Source organism: Ovis aries, chromosome 1, assembly GCF_016772045.2.
Source record: "Ovis aries strain OAR_USU_Benz2616 breed Rambouillet chromosome 1, ARS-UI_Ramb_v3.0, whole genome shotgun sequence".
Lineage (NCBI taxonomy): Eukaryota > Metazoa > Chordata > Mammalia > Artiodactyla > Bovidae > Ovis > Ovis aries.
In genome coordinates, this window is record NC_056054.1 from 179,594,265 (window position 1) to 179,619,654 (window position 25,390).

The following is a 25,390-nucleotide window of genomic DNA, read 5'->3' on the forward strand; positions in this document are numbered from 1 at the left end:
GGGCGGGGGAGGTGGGTAAGAGTGCGATACTCTACCTGGAGGTTTTGCTTGCTTCGCATTCTTAGCCTCTTCCAAGGCTCCAGACCTTTATTTCTTAGCAATACCCTTTCATAGTGTTCTTTGGCTATTGTTTCCAGCTGCTGGTTCCTCTTAATTCTCTTCTGCTTCTCTAGTTCTTTCTGGAAAAAAAAAAAAGTAAAAATGCCAAGGAGGAACCAAAATGGTGAGATAGGAGGCTACTAAACTTGCTTCCTCCTTTGGATGTATTGAATGTATAGCTACATAAGGAGCAGTTCCCTCTGAAAAAAATCCATAAACTAGCTGTGTGACTTTTCCACATCAAGCAAATGAGAAAATACCCATACTGATACATCAAAAATACTGACAGGAAAGACTGAGACACAGTCTCACCATAAACTCCATCCCTGGCTCAGTGCCATATAATTGGGAGAGACGGCACTGAGCCATCATAGGGATTCCTCAGTGTCTCCACGAGGAATGAAGGGTTTGGACTACACTTCTAGCATCCTGATTTTAAAGATAACCATTCAAGCAAGGGATGGGCCCCCCCAAACACCTAGCTCTGAAAGCCAATAAGGCTTGTGTCCATGAGACACACAAGACTATAGCAAACAAAGAAACAGGTCTTAATGGATGTGAGGTACTCACTGTGGCTATGCTCCTACGATCAGTTCTGAGAAATCAGGCAAAAAAGTTCATCACCCAGGCTTTCCCTGAAAGGAATGTGACTGCATATTTTATAAGCTGCTGCTTGAGGGTTCAGATTCTAATTTAGCTTGCATCTAGGAGCTGGCTAAGATCCTTCCTAAAGGCTGAGAGAGCCTTTAGGTACTTCCTCTTCTTTCTCCCTCTGGCTCATTCCAAAGGTAAAACCAGATTGCTAGCATTTCTTTGAAGGGAGCTTATATACATATTGGCTTATACACATGTTTTAGACGCTAACTTCAGTGACCGTCACCTGAGAGGGATGGGCCTCTGGGCTTTGATAGCCAATGGAACTTCGAATCACAAGTCCCATAGGACTATGGCAAACAAGCAGGTTTTAAATAGGCACAGAAAGACTCCAGCCCCATTGCCTTGGCCACCCAGCCCCAGGGCTATACACCAGGGCTCAGTGAAAGGAAGCAGGAAAAACACATCTCCTAGTTTCTCCCTGGAAGGGGCTTAACTATATATACTATATACATATATATACTTAACTATATATATATATATATATATATATACACACACACACACACACACACATATACACACTCAGCATAGGTGCTGCTTGAGGGTACAGCTTCTAATCAGTGTGCATCAAGGTACTGACTGAGATCCTTTCTTTGGGGACACTGATAAGTCTGGACACATACTCAAACAGGCGGAGTTACTAAAGACAAAGACAGTGGCTTTGACAATCAGAAAGGTTTGAGAGACAACCAGGAATCTGGGCCAGGCTGACTGATGAGTTCATCTTCTTGAGACCACTCTGTCAAGACTAGAAGAGGTGACTGTTTAATGTACAGAAACCAACACAGAGAGTCAAGAAAAATAAAGAAACAGAACTATGTTCCAAACAAAAGAGCAAGATAAACTTCCAGAAACCAATCTTAATGAAATGGAGATAAGTGATTTACCCAATGGTGAAGTCGCTCAGTCATATCCGACTCTTTGCGACCCCATGGACTGTTGCCTACCAGGCTCCTCTGTCCATGGGATTTTCCAGGCAAGAATACTGGAGTGTGTTGCCATTTCCTTCTCTAGGAGATCTTCCCAACCCAGGGATTGAACCCAGGTCTCCTGCATTGTAGGCAGATGCTTTACCGTCTGAACCATCAGGGAAGTCCAATTTACCCAATAGTGTTTTCAAAATAATGGTGATAAGGATGCTAACTGACGTCAGGAGAGCAATGCACAAAGTGAGAATTTCAACAGAGAGAGAAAACATTAAAAAGTACCAAACATAAATCACACAGCTGAAGAATAAAATAATCAAACTGAAAAATTCAACAAAGGGGTTCAACAGCACACTAAACTGAAGGAAAAAGATTCAGCCAGCTTACAGACAGAACAGTGAAATTCATCCAATCAGAGAAACGAAAAAATAATGAGAAAAAGTAAAAATAGCTTAAGGGGCTAATGGGATATCATCAAAGGGAGAATATATATATATTATAGGAGTCCCAGAAAGAGAAAAGAGAACAAAGCTTATTCAGAGAAACACTGGCTGAAAACTTCCCTAACCTTGAGAAAGAAACAGATATCCAAGTTCAAGAAGCCCAAAAAGTATCAAATAAGATGAATCTAAAGACACACGCACAAAGACAGTTTAAATTGTCAAAAATTAAAGACAAAGAATCTTAAAAACAATAGAAAAAAGTAACTTATATACAAAGCCATTCCTTATACACTGATAGTACAAAACTGTCAGTGGATTTTTCAACAGAAACCTCGCAGGCCAGAGAAGTGGGATGTTATATTCAAGTGCTAAAAGAAAAAACTGCCAATTAAGAATATTCTACCTAGGAACAGTGTTCTCTAATCAGTAATATGAAAATATATTAAAGTATAAACTTACTAATAAAGGTAAATATATTGTTAAATGCAGAATACTCAATATTGTAATGGTGAGTCACTTAAAACTCTAGTACAAGTTAAGACAAAAGTATTAAAAACAACTAAATAATTTGATATACAATATAAAAAGATGTAAAGTGTAACAGTAACACAAATATGGTGGCAGAAGTGTAAAAATACAGAGTTTTTGTATGCATTCAAAATTATCAGCTTAAAGACTGTTATGACTACAAAATGTTTTATATAAGCCTTATGGTAACCACAAAGCATAAACTTACAGTAAATATACAAAATATAAATCATAGCACAATACATATAATCAAAAGAACTCAAGAGAGGAAGAAAGGAAAAAAAGAAATTACAAAACAGCTAGAAAATAATTAAAATGGCAAAATAGCAAGCCAACACCTATTAATAATTGCTTTAAATGTACATAGATTAAATCCTCATTCCAAAAACACAGAGTAGTTGAATGGATAAAAACATAAGACCTGACTACATGCTTTCAATGAGAGGCTCACTCCAGCTTTAAGGACACAATAGACTGAAAGTGATGGGATGGAGAAGATATTCTATGCAGACAGGTAGTTTGGATTGTAAGGAGAGCAGGGGTAGCTGTATTTATATCAGACAGTATAGACATTAGGCCTATATAAAACTATAACAAGTGACATTATGTCATGATAAAGAAGTCAGTCAAGAGGATGTAACAAGTTAAATGATATGCACTCAACACTGGAGCACCTAAATATATATAAAGCAAATATTAACATTTTGAAGTGAGAAGTAGGCAGAAATACAATAATAGTAGTGGATTTTGATAAGCCACTTCCAACAATGGACAGATCACCCAAACAGAAAATCAACACGGACATACTGGACTTAAACAACAAGTTAGATGGAATTAATTAGATATACACAGAACATTTTATCCACTGGCAGCAGAATACATATTTTTCTCAAGTGTACATGGAACATTCTTCAGGATGGATCATATGTTGGGCCATAAAACAAGTCTTAATAAATTTTAAAGACTGAAATCATATCAAGCATATTTTCCAACTTCAATGTTATAAAATTAAAAACCAATATAAGAGGAAAACTGGAAAATTCACAAATATGTGGAGATTAAACAACATGATTCTGAACAACCAAGAGTCACAAAAGAAATCAAAAGGATAATTAAATAATAAAGAATCTGATAAAATGAAAATGGAAACAAAACATACCTGAACTTATGGGATGCAGCAAAAGCAGTTCTACTAGGTAAGTTTAAAGTCTTACATTAAGAAAAAAGATCTCAAATAAACAACCTGACTATACACCTCAAGGAACTAGAAGAACAAGCTAAGCCCAAAGTTAGCAGTAGGAAGGAAATAAAGATTAAAACAGAAATAAATGAAATAGAGACTAGAAAGATGATTAAAAAGATCATAGACGCTAAGAACTGTTTAAAAAAAAAAAAAAAAAAAAACCCAGACAAACCATTAGCTAGACTAAGGGAAAAAAAAGACAAAGTCAGAAATGAAAGACATTACTACAGAAAACTGAGAAATAAAAACTACTATAAACAATTAAATGCCAACAAGTTAGATAACATAAGAAGAAATGGATAGATTCCTAGAAACATGCAACCTACTATGACTGAATCATGAAGAATCAGAAAACTGAACAGACTAATTCTGGTAAAGAGACTGAATCAGTAATCAAAATCTTGGATTTGACACCAAAAGCAAAGGCTGCTGCTAAATCTCTTCAGTCGTGTCCAACTCTGTGCTACCCCATAGACGGCCGCCCACCAGGCTCCCCCATCCCTGGATTCTCCAGGCAAGAACACTGGAGTGGGTTGCCATTTCCTTCTCCAATGCATGAAAGTGAAAAGTGAAAGTGAGGTCGCTCAGTCGTTTCCGACCCTCAGAGACCCCATGAACTGCAGCCCACCAGGCTCCTCCGTCCATGGGATTTTCCAGGCAAAAGTACTGGAGTGGGGTGCCACTGCCTTCTCCCAAAAGCAAAGGCAACAAAAGCCAAAATAAATGAGCAGGACTACATCAAACTAAAAAGCTTCTGTACAGGAAGGGAAACCAACAACACAATGAAAACGAAACCTATGGAATGGGAGAAAATATTTGCAACCACATACCGAGTAAAGGGTTAATATCCAAAATATACAAGGAACTCATATAACTCAAAAGCAAAAAACAAAAACAAACAAAAAAAAACCCACAACAAAAAACTCATTTGAAAAAATGGGTAAAGGATCTGAACAGACTATTTTCCAAAGAAGACACACACAAGTGCCAACGGGTATGTGAAAAAGTGCTCAAAATCACTAATCATCAGGGGTATACAAATTAAAATGACAATAAGCTATCACCTCACACCTGTTAGGATGGCAATTAACGAAAAGACAAGGGATAACAAATGCTAATGAGGATTTGGAAAAAAGGGAACCGTTGTACACTGTGGAAGAATGTAAACTGGTACAGCCACTAAGGAAAACAGTATGGAGGTTCCTTAATAAATTACAAATGAACTACTATATTACCCAGCAATCTTACTTCTGAGTATATCCAATAGGAAACAAAATCACCATCTCAAAGATATATGTGTCAGTTCAGTTCAGTCGCTCAGTCGTGTCCGACTCTTTGCAACCCCATGAACCACAGCACGCCAGGCCTCCCTGTCCATCACCAACTCCTGGAGTCTACCCAAACCCATGTCCATCAAGTTCATGATGCCATCCAACCATCTCATCCTCTGTCCCCCTTCTCCTCCTGCCCTCAATCTTTCCCAGCATCAGGGTCTTTTCAAATAAGTCAGCTCTTTGCATCAGGTGGCCAAAGTATTGGAGTTTGAGCTTCAACATCAGTCCTTCCAATAAACACCCAGGACTGATCTCCTTTAGGATGGACTGGTTGGATCTCCTTGCAGTCCAAGGGACTCTCAAGAGTCTTCTCCAACACCACAGTTTAAAAGCGTCAGTTCTTTGGTGCTCAGCTTTCTCTATAGTCCAACTCTCACATCCATACATGACCACAGGAAAAACCATAGCCTTGACTAGATGGACCTTTGTTGGCAAAGTAATGTTTCTCCTTTTTAATATGCTATCTAGGATGGTCATAACTTTCCTTCCAAGGAATAAGCATCTTTTAATTTCATGGCTGCAGTCACCATCTGCAGTGATTTTGGACCCCAGAAAAATAAAGTCTGACACTGTTTCCACATCTATCTACCATGAAGTGATAGGACTGGATGCCATGATCTTAGTTTTCTGAATGTTGAGCTTCAAGCCAACTTTTTCACTCTCCTCTTTCATTTTCATCAAGAGGCTCTTTAGTTCCTCTTCAGTTTCTGCCATAAGGGTGGTGTCGTCTGCATAACCAAGGTTACTGATATTTCTCCTGGCAATCTTGATTCCAGCTTGTGCATCCTCCAGCCCAGCATTTCTCATGATGTACTCTGCATATAAGTTAAATAAGCAGGGTGACAATATACAGCCTTGACATACTCCTTTTCTTATTTGGAACCAGTCTGTTGTTCCATGTCCAGTTCTAACTGTTGTTTCCTGACCTGCATACAGGTTTCTCAAGAGGCAGGTCAGGTGGTCTGGTATACCCATCTCTTTCAGAATTTTCCACAGCTTACTATGATCCACACAGTCAAAGGCTTTGGCATAGTCAACAAAGCAGAAATAAATGTTTTTCTGGAACTCTCGTTTTTTTGATGATCCAGCAGATGTTGGCAATTTGATCTCTGGTTCCTCTGCCTTTTCTAAAACCAGCTTGAACATCAGGAAGTTCACGGTTCACGTATTGCTGAAGCTTGGCTTGGAGAATTTTAAGCATTACTTTACTAGGGTGTGAGATGAGTGCAATTGTGTGGTACTTTGAGCATTCTCTGGCATTGCCTTTCTTTGTGATTGGAATGAAAACTGACCTTTTCCAGTCCTGTGGCCACTGCTGAGTTTTCCAAATTTGCTGGCATATTGAGTGCAGCACCTTCACAGCATCATCTTTCAGGATTTGAAATAGCTCTACTGGAATTCCATCACCTCCACTAGCTTTGTTTGTAGTGATGCTTCCTAAGGCCCACTTGACTTCACATTCCAGGATGTCTTGCTCTAGGTGAGTGATCACACCATCGTGATTATCTGGGTCGTGAAGATCTTTTTGTATAGTTCTTCTGTGTATTCTTGCCACCTCTTCTTAATATCTTCTGCTTCTGTTAGGTCCATACCATTTCTGTCCTTTATTGAGCCCATCTTTGCATGAAATGTTCCCTTGGTATCTCTAATTTTCTTGAAGAGATCTCGTCTTTCCTACTCTATTGTTTTCCTCCATTTCTTTGCATTGATGGCTGAGGACAGCTTTCTTATCTCTCCTTGCTATTCTTTGGAACTCTGCATTCAAATGGGTATATCTTTCCTTTTTTCCTTTGCTTTTCACTTCCCGTCTTTTCACAGCTATTTGTAAGGCCTCCTCAGACAGCCATTCTTTTTTGCATTTCTTTTTCTTGGGGATGGTCTTGATTCCTGTCTCCTGTACAATGTCACAAAACTCCATCCATAGCTCATCAGGCACTATTAGATCTAGTCCCTTAAATCTATTTCTCACTTCCACTGATATATGTGTACTCCTGTATTTATTGAAGCATTATTCACAATAGCCAAGGAATGGAAACAAAGTAGGTATCCATTGACAGAGGAATGGATAAAAAAATTTACTATTGATTCTCACAATGGAATGTTACTCAGCCTTAAAAAAGAAGGAAATACTATTATTATTGACAATATGGATAAATCCTGAGGGCATTATGCTCAGTAAAATAAAAAAGACTGAGGCAAACACTGAGTGGTATCACTTATATGTGGAATCTTAAAAAAAAGAAAATCAAGTTGAACTTACAGAAACAGAGAGAGAAATGCCAGTGCCTTTTGAGGTGGGAGAAATAGGCAAGGCCCAGAAAAAGGGTACAAATTTTCAGTTACAAGATGAATAAGGTCTGAGAACCTAACGTGTAACAAGGTAACTATAGTTGATAATATTCTCACAATTTTGAAATTTACTAAGGGAGAAGAATGTAAGTTTTCTTACATACACATGCACAATAAATATGTAAAGTAATGGACATATTAATTAACCCAGTGGGAATCCCATATTGTATGTACATTTTAAGTATCTTACAATTTTGTCAATTACACCTCAATAAAACTGAACAAAAAGTAAAGATGCAATGACCTGAAAACTCATGAATTTCAACAAATCACTAATTACTTTAATTTGAATATGTAACCACTAAATAGCATGCAATTTATGATAACAGAACTCGGGAGCATTAAAAAAAAAAGGAAGTCACTCTGCCAAGAAGGGCAGAAAAAGTTCCTCTTGAGTCCTACAGGAATCAGAGCTATGCATATCCTTTGAATTATTTAGGATTGTTCACAGAAATGATTCACATCCCACCAAGTTACTAGAAAGTAAGATATTCATTCAGTTAGGAGAGAAATCAGTATTTTTCCCTTATTATTATGGAAAACAGCAATATAGCCCCTTCATTTAGATCATAGGGTAGAAATTTATATATGAATAACTTCAAAAATACTCCCATTAAAAATACAGTGGCTGCTGTTACGAAAGTCACAGGAGTAAAAGCAAAGACTTCACACTGTCTCCACAGTAGTTGTCAGTTTAGGCAGTAAAAATTTAAAAAAACTCATGAATTTTTAAGCTTCTTTTGTCTTCATTTCCTACAATTTCACATCAAGAGAATGGTTGTAGTGAATTGGCTGATTCTGACAAACTACTTAATAGTCTTAAGTCTTCTCTGAGGGGAAAAAAAGGAGAGAATGCACTGGAACATTTCTATTATGGGAGGGATATTTGCTCTGATCTTCCAAGCCAAACTTCCTGTATCTGTACACATTCCTCACAGAAAAGGAAATGTCCATATTCTCTACAGGATTAAACCGAAATTACCTTCGTAATCTTTATTACAGACATTTTATATATTGAATTGAATGGACAGAAACAAAAATTATTTGTAAGAATCTTCTTATGACTAACAAGGGCTTCCCTTATAGCTCAGATGGTAAAGAATTGTCTGCAATGCAGGAGACTTGGGTTTGATTCTTGGGTTGGGAAGATCCTTTGGAGAAGGAAATGGCAACCCACTCTAGTATTCTTGCCTGGAGAACCCCCATGGACAGAGGAGCCTGGTGGGCTACAGTCCACGGGGTCACAAGAGTCGGACATGACTTAGTGACGAAAGCACCAAGAGCAAGAAGAGAGAGCCAAGAGTTAAGTGGCGAGGAAGACAAAAGGTGGCCATTTTCACATTCACTGAAATGTCCACGGCAGCAGTTGCAAATTGCAGACAGGCATCTAACACAGACAGTAAGCCTCCGGAGAAGCCCTTGGGCTTGGCCAATCCTACGCACATGCACAGCTAAGTTATCTTCAGTTATAATACAGCCCTGTGGCTGGTGTTGTAGGCTCCTAAGCAAAGCCATGTTCAGATGGTTTGTGGGGGGAAATGGCCTATTTAACTAGTTTATTGACATTTTTATTGGAGTACTGTTGATTTACAATGTTGTGTTTCACGTGTACAGCAAAGTGAACCAATTATACATATACATATATTCACTCTTTTTAAGATTGTTTTCCCATACAGGCCATTACAGAGTATCGAGTAAAGTCCTCTGGGCTATACAGCAGGTCCTTATTAGTTATCTATTTTATATTATAGTAGTATGTATATGTCAATCCCAATCTCTTATCTCTTTCCCCAAATTCCTAATTTATTTATCACACTCACCTTTCCTCTTTGGTAACCATAAGTTTGTTGTCTGTATCTGTAACTCTATTTCTACTTTGTAGATAAGTTCATTTGTACCCTTTTCTTATTCCACATCATATTTATCTTTCTGTGCCTAACTTACTTTACTCAACATGGCAAACTCTAGGTCCATCTATGTTGCTATAAATGGCGTTATTTTGTTCTCTTTTTTACGCCTGAGTTATATTCCACACCATACATGTGCCACATCTTGCTTGCCTAGTTCTCTGTTGATGGACATTTCAGTTGCTTCCATGTCCTGATTATTGTAAACAATGCTACAATGAACACTGGGCTGTATGTGTCTTTTCCAACTAGGGTTCTTTTCTGGATAAATGCCCAGGAGTGGGACTGCTGGATCATATAGTAGTTCTATTTTTAGTTTTTTTTTTTTAAGGAACTTCCACACTGTTCTCCATAGTGACTGCACCAATTTACATTCCCACCAACATTGTAGGAGGGTTCTCTTTTCTCCACACTGTCTCCAGCATTTATTGTTTGTAGATTTTTAAAAAATTTACTTTTCCATGGAAAAGTAGAAAAATATTTAATAAACCAGAGATCTTCTTGAGACAAAATTCTGTTTTCATGTATAGCAACTTAGATGTGTATTTCCTGCCTTGATTAAGGATTCCTCAATACAGTGGATTGTATTTTACTATTATTACTATATTTTCCATTTACTTGTATATAAAATGTCCATAATGCCTGCATCTAAGATTTAATGGGAGGATAACATGAAATCAAAGTGTCTGCCTTGAGATGACACTTATATTGGGGGTGATCTATGCACCTAAAGTTTTACAGAGCATACTTCACTCAGGCTAAAAAGGGACACAAAATCAGGGTATTTTTCTGATTTAAATTACTCAACAAACAACATGAAACAAATGACTCATTTGAATATATATATATATATATATATGTATATATATATGGGAAAATCCCCTGGAGGAGGGCATGGCAACCCACTCTAATATTTTTGCCTGGAGAATCCTATGGACAGAGGAGCCTGGTGGTTTATAGTCCATAGGATTGTAAAGAGTCAGGCACAATTGCACGCATGCTTGCATACACATACACATAAATGAAAAGTGAGTGTTAGTTGCTCAGTCATTTCCAACTCTTTGTGAAGGCATGGACTGTACCCTACCAGGGTCTTCTGTCCATGGAATTCTCTAGGCATGAATATTGGAGTGGGTTGCCATTCCCTTCTCCAGAGGATCTTCCTGACCCAGGGATCAAACCTGGGTTTCCCACACAAGCAAGCAGATTCATTAGTGTCTATGTGCTACCAAGGAAGCGCATATATGTGTGTGTGTGTGTGTATATGTGTGTATATATATTTCCATCACTACTGCTCTGAAAGAAAGACAAGGAATTACAGCAAGATTAAGAAGAATAACAGAGTGCCTGATGACCTCTTGACACCATTCTCACACCCTGCCTTCTATCCTTTATAAATCACCCTTTCATTGCACTCTGGAACTTATTCCCACCTAGGCACTCCTGTAATTTATGGTCTTTGCTCTCTTGTATCATTTTTTCTCTCACTACTAGACCATTCCCATAAACATGCAAATATGTACTGGTACTGCCCATCTTTTAACAAAATAACACAAAAAACACCAATCACCAACAGAAAAAAAAAGTTCTTCTCTGACCCCATGTGACCCCTACTATATGCATGGTCTCTATTGCCTCACCACCTATTCTTTCCTCAACTTCCTGAAATGGGGCTCCCTTCCCAGCAGTCCACTAAAAGCATTCTTATCTATGTCATGAACAATCTCCATGTTGCCAAAGTTTGTCTGTCCTCTTTTTAACTGTACCCAGCAGCATTTAGCCCAGTTAACCACCATCACTTCCTTCTAGAAATACTTTTTTTCTCTCAGCTTTTCAATAAGTAATTCTCTTGCTATTCTTTCTACTTCACTAGCTCATCCTCTTAGTAGTTATTCATATACTCTCAGACATGGTCTTGGATTTTTGCATTTCTTCTCTCTCCACATAATATCCCAAGTTGATTTCATTCACATCCAGAGTATTAAAACACTGACATGTTTTTGATGGCCAGATTCCTTACTATAATCTTGATATCCAAACTTACATATTCAACTGCCTATATGATGTTTTCATTTTGATGTCTAATAGGTGTCTCACATTTAACCTGCCCCTTGTGGACCTTGGGGCTCCGTGGTGGCTCAGACAGTAAAGAGTCTGCCTGCAATGCAGGAGACCTGGGTTTGATCCCTAGGTCGGGAATATCCCTGGAGAAGGTAATGGCAACCCACTCTGGTATTCCTGCCTGGAAAATTCCAAGGACAGAGGAGCCTGGCAGGCTACAGTCCACAGGGTCACAAAGAGTCAGACACGACTGAGCGATTAACACTTTTGGACCTTCCAGAGGCCATCTTAGAACAAGACCCAGTTTCTCCCTCAGTCAGTCTCTCCCATCAGGTAGCTTCCATAAGCCTCTTATCCTTCTCCATCAGAGGACAGACAGACTGAAAACCACAATTACAGAAAACTAACCATCTGATCACATGGACCACAGCCTTGTCTAACTCAATGAAACTATGAGCCATGCTGTGTAGGGAGGACAGGTCATGATGGAGAGTTCTGACAAAACATGGTCTACTGGAGAAGGGAATGGCAAACCACTTCAGTATTCTTGCTGTGAGAACCCCATGAACAGTATGAAAAGGCAAAAGATAGGACACTGAAAGATGAACTCCCCAAGTTGGTAGGTGCCCAATATACTACTGGCGATCAGTGGAGAAATAACTTCAGAAAGAATGAAGAGACGGAGCCAAAGCAAAAACAACACCCAATTGTGGATGTGACTGATGATGGAAGTAAAGTCCGATGCTCTAAAGAGCAATATTGCATAAGAACCTGAAATGTTAGGTCCATGAATCAAGGCAAATTGGAAGTGGTCAAACAGGAGATGGCAAGAATGAATGTAGACATTTTAGGAATCTGCGAACTAAAATGGACTGGAATGGGTGAATTTAACTCAGATGACCACTATATCTATTACTGTCGGCAAGAATCCCTTAGAAGAAATAGAGTAGCCATCATAGTCAACAAAAGAGTCTCAAAAGCAGTACTTGGATGCAGTCTCAAAAACGACAGAATGATCTCTCATTTCCAAGGCAAACAATTCAATATCACAGTAATCCAAGTCTATGACCCAACCAGTAATGCTGAAGAAGCTGAAGTTGAACAGTTCTGTGAAGACCAACAAGACCTTCTAGAACTAACATCCAAAAAAGATGTCCTTTTCATTATAGAGGACTGGAATGCAAAAATAGGAAGTCAATAAATACCTGGAGTAACAGGCAAATTTGGCCTTGGAGTACAGAATGAAGCAGGGCAAAGGCTAACAGAGTTTTGCCAAGAGAATGCACTGTCATAGCAAACACCCTCTTTCAACAACACAAGAGAAGACTCTACACATGGATATCACCAGATGATCAATACTGAAATCAGATGGATTATATTCTTTGCAGCCAAAGATGGAGAAGCTCTACACAGTCAGCAAAAACAAAACCAGGAGCTGACTGTGGCTCAGATCATGAATTCCTTATTGCCAAATTCAGACTTAAATTAAAGAAAGCAGGGAAAACCACTATACCATTCAGATATGACTTAAATCAAATCCCTTACAATTATACAGTGACTAGGAAGTGACAAACAGATTCAAGGGATTAGATCTGTTAGACAGAGTGCCTGATGAACTATGGATGGAGGTTCGTGACAGTGTATAGGAGACAGGAATCAAGACCATCCCCAAGAAAAAGAAATGCAAAAAGGCAAAATGGCTGTCTGGGGAGGCCTTACAAATAGCTGTGAAAAGAAGAGAAGCGAAAGGCAACAGAGAAAAGGAAAGATATACCCATTTGAATGCAGAGTTCCAAAGACTAGCAAGGAGAGATAAGAAAGCCTCCTTCGGTGATCAATGCAAAGAAATAGAGGAAAACAATAGAATGGGAAAGACTAGAGATCTCTTCAAGAAAATTATAAACACCAAAGAAACATTTCATGCAAAATGGGTATAATACAGGACAGAAATGGTACGGACCTAACAGAAACAGAAGATATTAAAGAAGATGTGACAGGAATACACAAAAGAACTATAAAAAAAGATCTTCAAGACCCAGATAATCACAATGGTGTGATCACTCACTAGAGCTAGACATCCTGGAATCCTGGAAAACTCAGCAGTGGCCACAGGACTGGAAAAGGTCAGTTTTCATTCCAATCCCAAAGAAAGGCAATGCCAAAGAATGCTCAAACTACTGCACAATTGCACTCATCTCACATGCTAGTAACGTAATGCTCAAAATTCTTCAAGCCAGGCTTCAACAGTATGTAAGCCATGAACTTCCAGATGTTCACACTGGATTTAGAAAAGGAGAAGAACCAGAGATCAAATTGCCAACATCTGTTGGATCATTGAAAAAGCAAGAGAGTTCCAGAAAAACATCTACTTCTACTTTATAGACTATGCCAAAGCCTTTGACTGTGTGGATCACAACAAACTGTGGAAAATTCTCAAAGAGATGGGAATACCAGACCACCTTATCTGCCTCCTGAGAAATCTGTATGCAGGTCAAGAAGCAACAGAACAGAAGATAGACCATGGACATGGAACAACAGACTAGTTCCAAATTGGGAAACGAGTTCATCAAGGCTGTGTATTGTCGTCCTGATTATTTAACTGATATGAAGAATACATCATGAGAAATGATGGGCTGGATGAAGCATAAGCTGGAATCAAGATTGCCAGGAGAAATATCTATAATCTCAGATATGCAGATAACACCACCCTTATGGCAGAAAGTGAAGAAGAACTAGAGAGCCTCTGGATGAAACAGGAGAGTGAAAAAGTTGGCTTAAAACTCAACATTCAGAAAACTAAGATCATGGCATCCAGTCCCATCACTTCATGGCAAATAGATGGGGAAACAATGGAAAAAGTGGCTGACTTTATTTTTGGGGGCTCCAAATTCACTGCAGATGGTGACTGCAGCCATGAAATTGCAAGACACTTGCTCCTTGGAAGAAAAGTTATGACCACCCTAGACAGCATATTAAAAAGCAGAGACATTATTTTGCCGACAAAGGTCCATCTAGTCAAAGCTCTGTTTTTTCCAGTAGTCATGTATGGATGTAAGAGTTGAACTATAAAGAAAGCTGAGCGCCAAAGAATTGATGCTTTTAAACTGTGGTGTTGGAGAAGACTTGTGAGAGTCCCTTGGACTGCAAGGAACTCCACCAGATAGTCACAGAGAAGATCAAGGGAGAGTTCAGATAAAGTCCCCATCATGGGTCTAGCTGGGGCAGAGGAACAGCAACCTCTGGGAAATCTGCCTAGACTCTTCTTCTGGCCTTCATCTGCACGCAGCACCACCTGAAGGCATTAGGGTGAGGCTGCTGCCACTGGAGGAGGGGAACTCTGCCCAGAGTAGCCTCCTTATCTCATTTAAGAGAAGGAGGAACCTTACAGAGGGAAGTGCTCTAAGATCAAAGACTGAGACAGTGGAGACTGAAAGAAGGAAACACAGGGGCAGGGAAAATCTCTGCCCCTACAGTAACAGCCAAAATTCTGAATGGCCAATACTGTGCACTCCAAAGAGTGAGACTTAATCAGATCATTAGAGAAGGCTCCACTCATCCCCACCACACCAGCGTGCTAGCAAACCTAGTAATAACAGTGGAGTACAGCTGGAGGACTGCAAGAGACAGATTTTCCTCAGGGAACCACCCAAAGGGAAGACTTAAAGCCAAAAGAGGGGACAAAGAAATAGTCGCTAGAGAAAACTGAAGTCTATGATGCTCACAGCAACAACAAACTTCAAACACAGCCCGACTCCTGGCTAGATTAACACAACTCTCCACACTAAAGGCCCGTTTACCTCAGTTTCCATTGCCCTGTACATGCCTGGCTTTCAACAACAACAAAAAATAAAGACATATTAAAAAATAAGAAATTAACACAGGCTGAAAAGATAAAGCCATCATCAGAACAAAACCCACATATGAGAAAGATGTTGGAACTATCAGAGAGGGAATTTTAAGTAACTTACGACAAGCTCTAAGGGAAGGACTAGTATCCTTGTAAGAGGAGACACCAGAGAACTTACATCCTGTCACTCTCCCCTGCTGTGTACACGCACCAAGGAAAGGACATGCGATGATACACTGAGAAGGCGACCTTCTACCGCCAGGAAGAGAGCTCTCACTAGAAACCAACCATGCTAGCACCCTGCTCTTCAACATCCAGCCTCCTAGACTGGGAGAAAATCAGTTTCCGTCATGTAAGCCACCTGCCCTGTGGTGTTTTGTCACGGCAGTCCGACCATCCCTAGGTTTACTGAATGCTGTCTTCACTATCATGATTTCCACACAGCATTGCTTCTGATCACAGAACTCACTTGACAGCAAAAGAAATGCAGTGATGGACCCACACGCATGGAATTTACTGGCCTTACCACCATCCTGAGGCAGCTTGCTCGCCAGTATGGCAGAATGACCTTTGGAAGACCCAGCTGCAACACCAGTTAGGTGGCAGTACCTTGCAGGTCTAGGATAAGGTTCTCCAGAAGGCTGTCTGTGCTCTGAATCAGCATCCAGTATATGGTACTATTTCGCCAGGAAGCTAGGGGAGGAAGTGGGAGTGGCACCACTCACTAGCAACATTTCTGGTTTCCTTTTCTCACAAATTTATGTTCTGTTGGCCTAGAGGTCTTGGTTCCAAGTGGGGGAATGCTTCCATAAGGAGATACACAATGATCACTAGGGGGAATTGGTACTACTCCTCAATGGAGCTGAAGATGAATATGACTGGAATACAGGAGAACCCTTAGGGTATCTCTTGGTATTATCATGCCCTGTGATAAGGTGAAAGGAAAACTACAACCCAATCCATGCAGGACTACTAACAGGCCAAACCCGCCCAGAATGGAGGTTCAGGTCACCCCATGACTAGCAGAGATGCTCACTGAAGACAAAGGGGTAGTGGCTAGTGAAACAAGGTAACTATAAATACCAACTACATCCACTTGACTGGTTACAGAAATGAACTGGAATTGTCAGGAGTATTCCCTTCTTATTTTGCTGTGAGTATGTTTGTGTGTTTTCAGTTGCATGCAGGATAGGACTTTCTGGCCAACCCAATACTTTGAAGAAAATATACTCAGAATCCATAAAGGGGATCTCACCTAACCCTGGATAGAGAGGAGGGTGGGGCAAGACAGGAAAGACTAACTGGGTTGAGTTAAGATCTGAGGAATGAGCAGGTAGTTATTAAGTAAGGTAGAGAAGAGGGTGGAGGTGACAGAAGAGTGTTCTAGACAGAAATTCTTGGGAGGGAAGGTGCATAGGACTATAGGATCACACACAGCAGGCTTCATGGGACAAGTGGCTGACCAAACAGAAACTACTAACCATTTTCTTCAGTCTCTTCTCTTCTCTTTTTTTCTCAAGCTGAGCCTCCTTTTCTTCTGCTTCCCTCTTCTGACGCTCCTCCTCTTGGGCCTTTAACTGGGCCTAATCAAGGTTAGAATTTGTAAAAATCAGACCCTCAATTTGCACAGAAATAAGATTGTTTATGTTGAGGAAAGTCCACTATCTACCAAAGTGCTCACCCAGTCTCTGGAAGAAGCCTGCACTATGTATTAAAAGTAGAAAACCCAAGTAACAGGTGGTCAGTTGTGTAACTTAACTGTTTCTCCGAAGGGATTCTCTTCTACTTGGGAAGATGAGGCTGAGCATGAATGAGACCATTAACTTTTCATCATAAAATGATTACTCTTTAGTTCTTATTTCATTTATGAAATACTAAGTCCAAACTATACACAGTATAAGAAAAATTTTCTTCCATTTCACCAAAACCCACAAAACTGTTAGAACGATTTATTTTTTCTTACATACTCAGTTGCTTCAGTCGTGTCCGACTCTTTGAGACCCTATGGACTGTAGCCTGCCAGGCTCCTCTGTCTATGGAATTCTCCAGGCAATAATACTGGAGTGGATTGCCATTCCCTTCTCCAGGGGATCTTCCCAACCCAGAGGATCTTCCCAATCCAGGGATCTTCCCAATGCAGGGTCACCTGCATTGCAGGCGGATTCTTTACTGCTGAGCCATCAGGGAAGCCCCTATTTTTTCTTAGTAGGTACAAAATTTCCTTTTGGCAGTCCAGATCAAGACTTTGGAAGGTTAAAAATTTCCCACCTTTAAACTATAAGCAAGGTGAAAAGTCACCCTTCAGAATGGGAGAAAATAATAGCAAATGAAGCAACTGACAAAGAATTAATCTCAAAAATATACAAGTTGCTCCTGCAGCTCAATTCTAGAAAAATAAACAACCCAATCAAAAAATGGGCCAAAGAACTAAACAGACATTTCTCCACAGAAGACATACAGATGGCTAACAAACACATGAAAAGATGCTCAACATCACTCATTATGAGAAATTCAAACCAAAACCACAATGAGGTACCATCTCACGCCAATCAGAAAGGCTACTATCAAAATGCCTATAAACAATAAGTGCTGGAGAGGGTGTGGAGAAAAAGGAACCTTCTTACACTGTTGGTGGGAATGCAAACTAGTACAGCCACTATGGAGAACAGTGTGGAGATTCCTTAAAAAACTGGAAATAGAACTGCCATACAACCCAGCAATCCCACTGCTGGGCATACACACTGAGGAAACCAGAACTGAAAGAGACACGTGCACCCCAATGTTCATCACAGCACTGTTTATAATAGCCAGGACATGGAAGCAACCTAGACAGGGATGCCCATCAGCAGATGAATGGATAAGAAAGCTGTGGTACATATACACAATGGACTATTACTCAGCCATTAAAAAGAATACATTTGAATCAGTTCTAATGAGGTGGATGAAACTGGAGCCTATTATACAGACTGAAGTAATTCAGAAAGAAAAACACCAATACAGTAGACTAATGCATATATACGGAATTTAGAAAGACAGTAACGATGACCCTATATCTGAGACAGCAAAAGAGACACAGATATAAAGAACAGTCTTTTGGACTCTGTGGGAGAAGGCAAGGGTGGGATGATTTGAGAGGGTAGTGTTGAAATGTGTATATTATCATATGTGAAGTGGATCACCAGTCCAGGTTTGATGCATGAGACAGGGTGCTCCGGGCTGGTGCCCTAGGATGACCCTGGGGGATGGGATGGGGAGGGAGGTGGGAGGGGGGTTCTGGATGGGGAACACATGTGTGCCCGTGGCTGATTCATGTCGATGTATGGCAAAAACCACTACAATACTGTAAAGTAATTAGCCTCCAATTTAAAAAAAAAAGAATTACCCACCTTTGTAAACTTATCAGGTTGAACATTTACCTATTACACATCAGTCTTCGTTATGTGTAAATCTCCTAAGTTGCTAGCTCCATCAACATTTCAAAACATCACTGTTGTATACTCCTTCTCTTCATTTTCCTAAAACTATCATAGAGTTCAGGCCATGCGGCAAAAAGCCATATCCAAAGTTGGTGTTATGCTACTGCCTTAGTGGCCTTAAACAACCTAGGTTTCAGTTTTTAATAAAGACCTATACAAATCCTTTTTCTTGCCTCACTTTGCATTCTTGATTTATTACCAATTTCTCCTCTTCTTGTTTTTTCTTCTTCTCTGCCAAGATCCGCCTACGTTCAGCTCGCTGAACTGCTCTCTCTTCCATGGCTAGAAAACAGTAAGAGTTCCAATATAAAAAATATAAGGAACACTGGAAAAGAAATGTCTCCATTTTATGGTAAAATTGTTAAAGTTTTCTTTGGAGTTTCACAGTGCCAAATATATATATATATATATATTTGCATAGAATTTATATTAAAATACAATTACAGAAATTGTAATTATACAGTGTGCATAGGTATATACACACATACACACACATCCTATAGGTTAAGGACTGACAATCCCATCCTTGGCCATGCTGAACAATTTTCAAGATTATGTTTTTGTTCACATTTCTATTAGAATAATTGTTTACTGGTTTAAAGATAATGTGTCCTGAAAAAACTTTTAGTATGTGAAATCCAGAAACCAGAATTTTAATTTGGCAATTCCTTTAATGAATGTTGAAAACTTTAATTACATCTAACAAATACTGTGAGAACAGAATCACTCCTCAAATACCATTGAGTTTGCTACTTTCTCCTCGGTTACTATGTATGTCTGTATATGTGACAACAACAACAGACAAACTGAGGTTTGGGGTCATGATGATCACATTTTAAACTAGTTTTAGGGCTGGGATATCCAGATGGGCAGGAAATGGAATTGTACTAGGCATCTGAAGAACTGGCATCTGAATGAATTCAAGTGTCAGACTCCTGTTCTTGACAGTCTATTAAATATCGATCCAAAAGAAGCAAATGTGCAAGATGGCCTGATAATATGACTCTGTCACCAGCTGGGGTTTCATAGGCAGAGGGGCATGGGTGGGAGGAGTATCAAGTTCTGCTCACCTAACTCAGCCAATGGTTACTTTAGGTTCCTTGTGCTGTGTTACAGAGAAGAAAAATTGAAGTCCAAGTTTCAAGAATTAATAAACAAAAAACCCAGCAGGTTATTTCTTACAGATATTAAGTGTCGGCTTTGCTGGAAAAAGAATAGTGGGGGTGCCACAGATGGCAGGAATGAGACTGTCTTTAAGGAGGCAGAAATAAGACTAGGGGATTAAAGTGAGAGCCCCAAGAGGCAGAGCCTGTGGTAATATGCAATTTTTTCATCTTTTCTAGAGCTAGTCATTAAAGATTACTTGAAAATAGCCAGGTGTTCCAAAACATGCTAACTCTTTGATCAAACAATAATTTCTTAAAAATAATCACACCAAACTGGGCATTTCCTTATCATCCTCACTGATGGACAAAGAGGTCATAAACTGCTGACTTGGCAGAGAGTCAATGCATAGATTGCTGATTTTTTTTCACTAACAGGAACGGACTTCAGGCACAGTGTACCTCTGGTGACATCACTTCCTGTTAGGGCAGCAATCCTACCACAGGTAAAAAGTCAGATTTACAAGCTACAATAAAATTGTCAAAGTGCCTACCACTTAACACAAACATATGTTCAGTGCATGACTAAGTACAGAGTAAAAACAACTAGCAGTTTCACTAGGTGAGTTCTAAGGAATGCTTCTCTTTTCATAGAATGGTTTGGTTTAAATAATGATTCCTATGCACATCAAAAATGTTATTAAAATGTCTGGTTTATAGATTTCATTCTAGAAGCCTGTCATCAAGGCACAATTCATTATAAAATGATGTAATAACTTGATGTAGAATACTGTAAACTGATCTGTATTTTAATGTTAAAAAGTACAATGACAGGGGACCTTTAGTGTTTATTCTTAGAAGCCACTCAGAATTTTTTTGTGAATTGTCCCATTTTAAAAACACAATCCAAATCTCAAATTACAAAAGAATGATTAAACCTTTCAGCAATGTTTTGTTTTTGTATTGGCCAGGAAGACCAGAAAGTTTGGCAGAAGGGGTAGGAAAAAAGTCGTGGTGTAATCTACTTGTCACGTATCTACCCATCTTAGACTTTGACCAGGTTCTGCTAAGTCTCAAAACCCAACAGTTGCCAGGATTCAGTCCCAACATATCCTACTCCAGGAGGAAAGATAACCATAACCCAGGTCCCACCGAGATAGCCCTGCCTTTCAGTATAGGATGGGGAGCCATCAACTGCCTTGGATTCCTTCTGGGTCCAGAAAGAGAGTTTCGGGAGTCACTTCTACTGCCTTCAGTCCCAGGGCAAGCAACAGGTGAACTGGGGAGAAAAAAGGGGAAAAGAATTCAGACCAGTTACCAGTTTCAGAACTCAAAGTCTTTTACAAACTTTAATTAATCCTTACTCCCTGAGATAACTATGTGTTATAATACCCATTCAATAAATTGGTATAATGAGGCATGGAAAGGTTGAGTGACTGGCCTGAGTCTATGACGTGAGTCAGGTGCTCTGACCCCCAACCTAGTACTTCAGATCAATACATACTGCCCACTTCTTATCCTACCATTTATCACACATACTGAGTATGTCACAAGCATGTCTAAAACCATCTTAAATAGCTTTTGAGAAATTTGGACTATTATTCTAGGTTCAAAGATGTTTATCTCAAACAACTACAGACTTCCCCAATAAGCCATCCCCAAGGGCTGCTCCGTTTAGACTTGATATTTTCTGACCTGGCTTCTCAGCCCTCAACATAATCAGGAATCCAGAAATCAAGATAAAGCAAGTAAGCATTTTCCTATTTTACTGTAGAGTGACAAAGCTCCTCAGACAAAGGCAGCTACAGTACAATTGCTAACTGTATACAATTGGATCCTTTTGGGCAGCCACTTGCCTTAAATACCTTTTGGTACCTTTCACAGACCAATCACAATGTATGAGTCCTCTCTGCTTTGCACGTGCACAATAAGCAATTATGGAGTCTGGATGTTGGGTAAAATTCAGGAGCCTTTTGACCACAAAGTAAAACAACAGCAACAACAACAAAGACTCCAGAGAGTGTTCCAATACAATGAACATACTTTGGAAGCACCTGGCAGGTTCGTTCCCATTCATCTTCTCCCGGGTTTGACAGCTGGCAGCTCTGTGGGTGCGTACGCCCTGCTGCCCACCGAACCTCTGCCAGCCGCTGGTTTTCCTTCAGCTCCAGAATTGTTTTCTGCTGCTCCTGAAGTTTCTTCTTCTGCTTTTCAATCAGCTGCTGCTGGAAGATATGGCGGTTGTGGAAATGACCCATGCAAACAGGTTCTGCTTTCCGGCTGCTGGTTCTGAACTTCTTTTTGTTACCAGGCTGCTGGGAGGGCTCATCACCTGGGCCCTTGTGTGGCTTACTGTCAGACGTATCCGGAGGGGCCTTTTGGAGGGGAACCTGGAGGATGCTCTTTGTTGGTCTTCCGAGGTGGCAGCTGGGCAGACAACCACTGCTCCCAGAGGGAGGCTTTTCCCACAAAGCAGGGACAGCAGGCACCTGAGACAGAAGGAATATGCTGTAGCTCATTCATTTAAAGGACTGTGCTGATGCGCTCTCTCTCTCCCAGGTCAGTGCTGCTCTGTTCAATGGCACAGTTGCCCTGACCGCAGCCACGGCTGCTCTGGGCTCCCGCCTGGCTATCTCAGAGGCTGCCAGTCTTACTGCCATGGCCAGGATGTTTGTGATCAGGAAAACGTGCTCTTATAAATATCTAATTTGGATAGTTCATTTAGAAATTGGGCATGATTATTCCAGATATACATCCCAGGAATTTAATCTGCATGAAAGAAAGAAAAGAAAGAAAGTCACTCAGTCGTGTCCGACTCTTTGCGACCCCATGGACTGTAGCCTACCAGGCTCTTCCATCCATGGGATTTTCCAGGCAACAATACTGGAGTAGGTTGCCATTTCCTTCTCCCGGAGAGCTTCCCGACCCAGGGACTGAACCCGGGTCTCCCACATTGTAGGCAGATGCTTTACCATCTGAGCCACCAGGGAAGTTCTGCATGAACTGACTCTGAATTTTGCAGGAAATGGGCTTCCCTGGTGGCTCAGATGGTAAAGAATCTGCCTGCAATGCAGGAGATTCAGGTTCGATTCCTGGGTTGGAAATATCTCCTGGAAAAGGGAATAGCTACCCACTCTAGTATTCTTGCCTGGAGAATTCCATGGACAGAGGAGCCTGGTGGGCTGCAGTCCATGGGATCGCAAATAATCAGACCCGACTGAGCAACTAACACTTTCACTTTGCAGGAAATTGAAAATATTATGGCAAAGTATATATTCTTTCTCAAGAATGTTTGACAACTAAGGAAAAACTTTACAATTCAATAATAGCTCTTTAATAATAACAGCTCTTTAATGACAGTTCTTCCAATGTCTCTCTTGCCACTAATAAATTAATCACAGGGTATTTATCTATTTCAGGATTAAGGCCTGGATTAAACCATACTGTCTCCAGCTATTCCAAAGAATTTATTTGTGGGAAGTGTTTGCAAGCCCACTGGGCAAATATCTACATTATATATGACTAATAATATTTTGTATTAGCATATGGCTTAATAGTTTTTAAGGCTTTATCACAGAAATCTCATTTAACAGATTTAGGTGTTGTACTCAATTACAAATTCTATATGGAAAGAAACAGACTTGTTAATCAGAAAAAGTTATGCTGGTTAAAATAATGTCACAGTTAAAATGTTTCTTCTAGAATAGTTTGATTCCATGGTCTAAAGTCTGATCAGTTTTTGACTCTGTCATCCAGTGGTGTTAGGAGAAAAATACGATGAACTATCTTGTATCATAGAAGCTTCTAGCTCCATCAGGGTGCCATACTTGGGAACTCAAAGATAATTTTCATGATGATGGAAGTATTTTCCATAGACTAAGCGAAAGCAAAAGATATAATATATTGAAACTCTGAAATGTTAAAATACTTTAAAACATAGCCTTCTATTTTAGAAATGTCAGTGGACATTTATTCATGAGAACACCTGCTTAAGCAATTTAATGTCAAGCAAGGTATGTGTTTTAGGCTCTTTTAAACTTTGTGGTAATGATGCATTATTAACCCAGCAAGACTATAAAAGCCTTGAGTACAGCAACAAGATTTCTTTTGGATCATGGTAACTTTTTAAGGTGAAAATAAGAGAATGAAAGAAAAGCTTAATGGTACAGATTGTACTTAACAGAACAGGACTGAACAGTCTGGCTCAATTAGAGAAAATCACCTCTATTAGCTAACTAATAATTTCAAAAACTTTCAAGGTATAAGATATGTGTTCATGGTACATATGTTTCTCTGACAGTATAATTACTGAGCATCTAAGTATAGATTTTATATATTCATTTGTTCATGTTACACTGTATACTCTGGGCAAGATCAGAATTTATCTAGTAATCTATAGAATCTATTACAGCCTTTTATTTTCATTTGTTCTACTTTTTACAACTTTATCTTTTCTTGATAAAATCTTTTATCTTGACTTCAGAGATCTGAAGACTTTTTTCTTGAGTCTAAATTATATACACATGTAGCAACTTTTCTGTTTTATGCAGGTAACAAAGGACTTTCTGCTGACTTCTTCCATTTGAAGATAACTGGAACTTTGTGATGTAAAAGGCTTCACACAGCTATTTACACAGAAGATTCTCTTGGGTCTCAATGGAAACAAGATTATCTAACTAACATCAAGGCAGTTAAGTTGCCTAGGGGAAGGGACCAAAATGTTACATAAATCCAAAAAAGCACCCTCATGACCCTCCTCTGCAGAGAGAGACTAAGCTTAAATTAAAACCCGCCTACTTGCTGGCAGTAATCACAACAAAAAGCAAGGTTGGGGATCATGCAGTGCTCAATTTAACTTCACACATTTGACTTTAGTACTTAACAGCATTATGTAGAAGGGTGCAGGGGCCAGGTTGGAGGTGAGGGGGCAGAGGTTCTTTTCCAAAAGTCTTTTCAAACATGCCAAATGCAATTATGAAAGAAAAAACTTATAGGATTGACTTAATAAAAACTTAACTGTATACTGAGAGAATGAATTTATGGTTCATCAAGGAGGAAGGGTTGAAGGAGGGATATACTGAGAGTTTGAGATTACCATGTACACACTGCTATATTTAAATAGATAACCAACAAGGACCTACTGTATAGAACATGGAACTTGGCTCAATCTCTTGTAAAAACCTAAATGAGAAAAGAATTTAAAAAAGAACAGATACAAGTTTATGTATAACTGAATCACTTTGCTGTACACCTGAAAATCACATAATATTGTTAACCAATGATACTCCAATATAAAATAAAAATTAAAAAAAGAAAATGAGTTCAACAGGTTTCCCTACAGATTAATTATTGTATACTTAGAACACATAATTTAAAATAAATGTACAACCAGAAAAAAATTCAGATATGACAGACCA

The 25,390-nt window shown here is 39.5% G+C and overlaps 1 protein-coding gene across 3 annotated transcripts in view; it reads right to left on the reverse strand.

Moving 5' to 3' along the window:
• The window catches only part of CCDC191 (coiled-coil domain containing 191), a 97,755-nt gene that overhangs the window by 20,150 nt on the left and 52,215 nt on the right, over positions 1 to 25,390 (reverse strand). For 2 of the 3 annotated variants that reach the window (XM_012094732.4, XM_012094753.4), the window contains 5 exons: positions 22,017 to 22,462; positions 21,140 to 21,252; positions 19,070 to 19,152; positions 16,876 to 16,977; positions 36 to 179 (listed from right to left, as the gene is read on the reverse strand). In XM_012094732.4, the coding sequence (XP_011950122.3) occupies positions 36 to 179; positions 16,876 to 16,977; positions 19,070 to 19,152; positions 21,140 to 21,252; positions 22,017 to 22,462 (888 nt within the window). The remainder of the gene's footprint in view (positions 1 to 35; positions 180 to 16,875; positions 16,978 to 19,069; positions 19,153 to 21,139; positions 21,253 to 22,016; positions 22,463 to 25,390) is intronic. The other variant, XM_060417855.1, reaches the window with a different exon arrangement.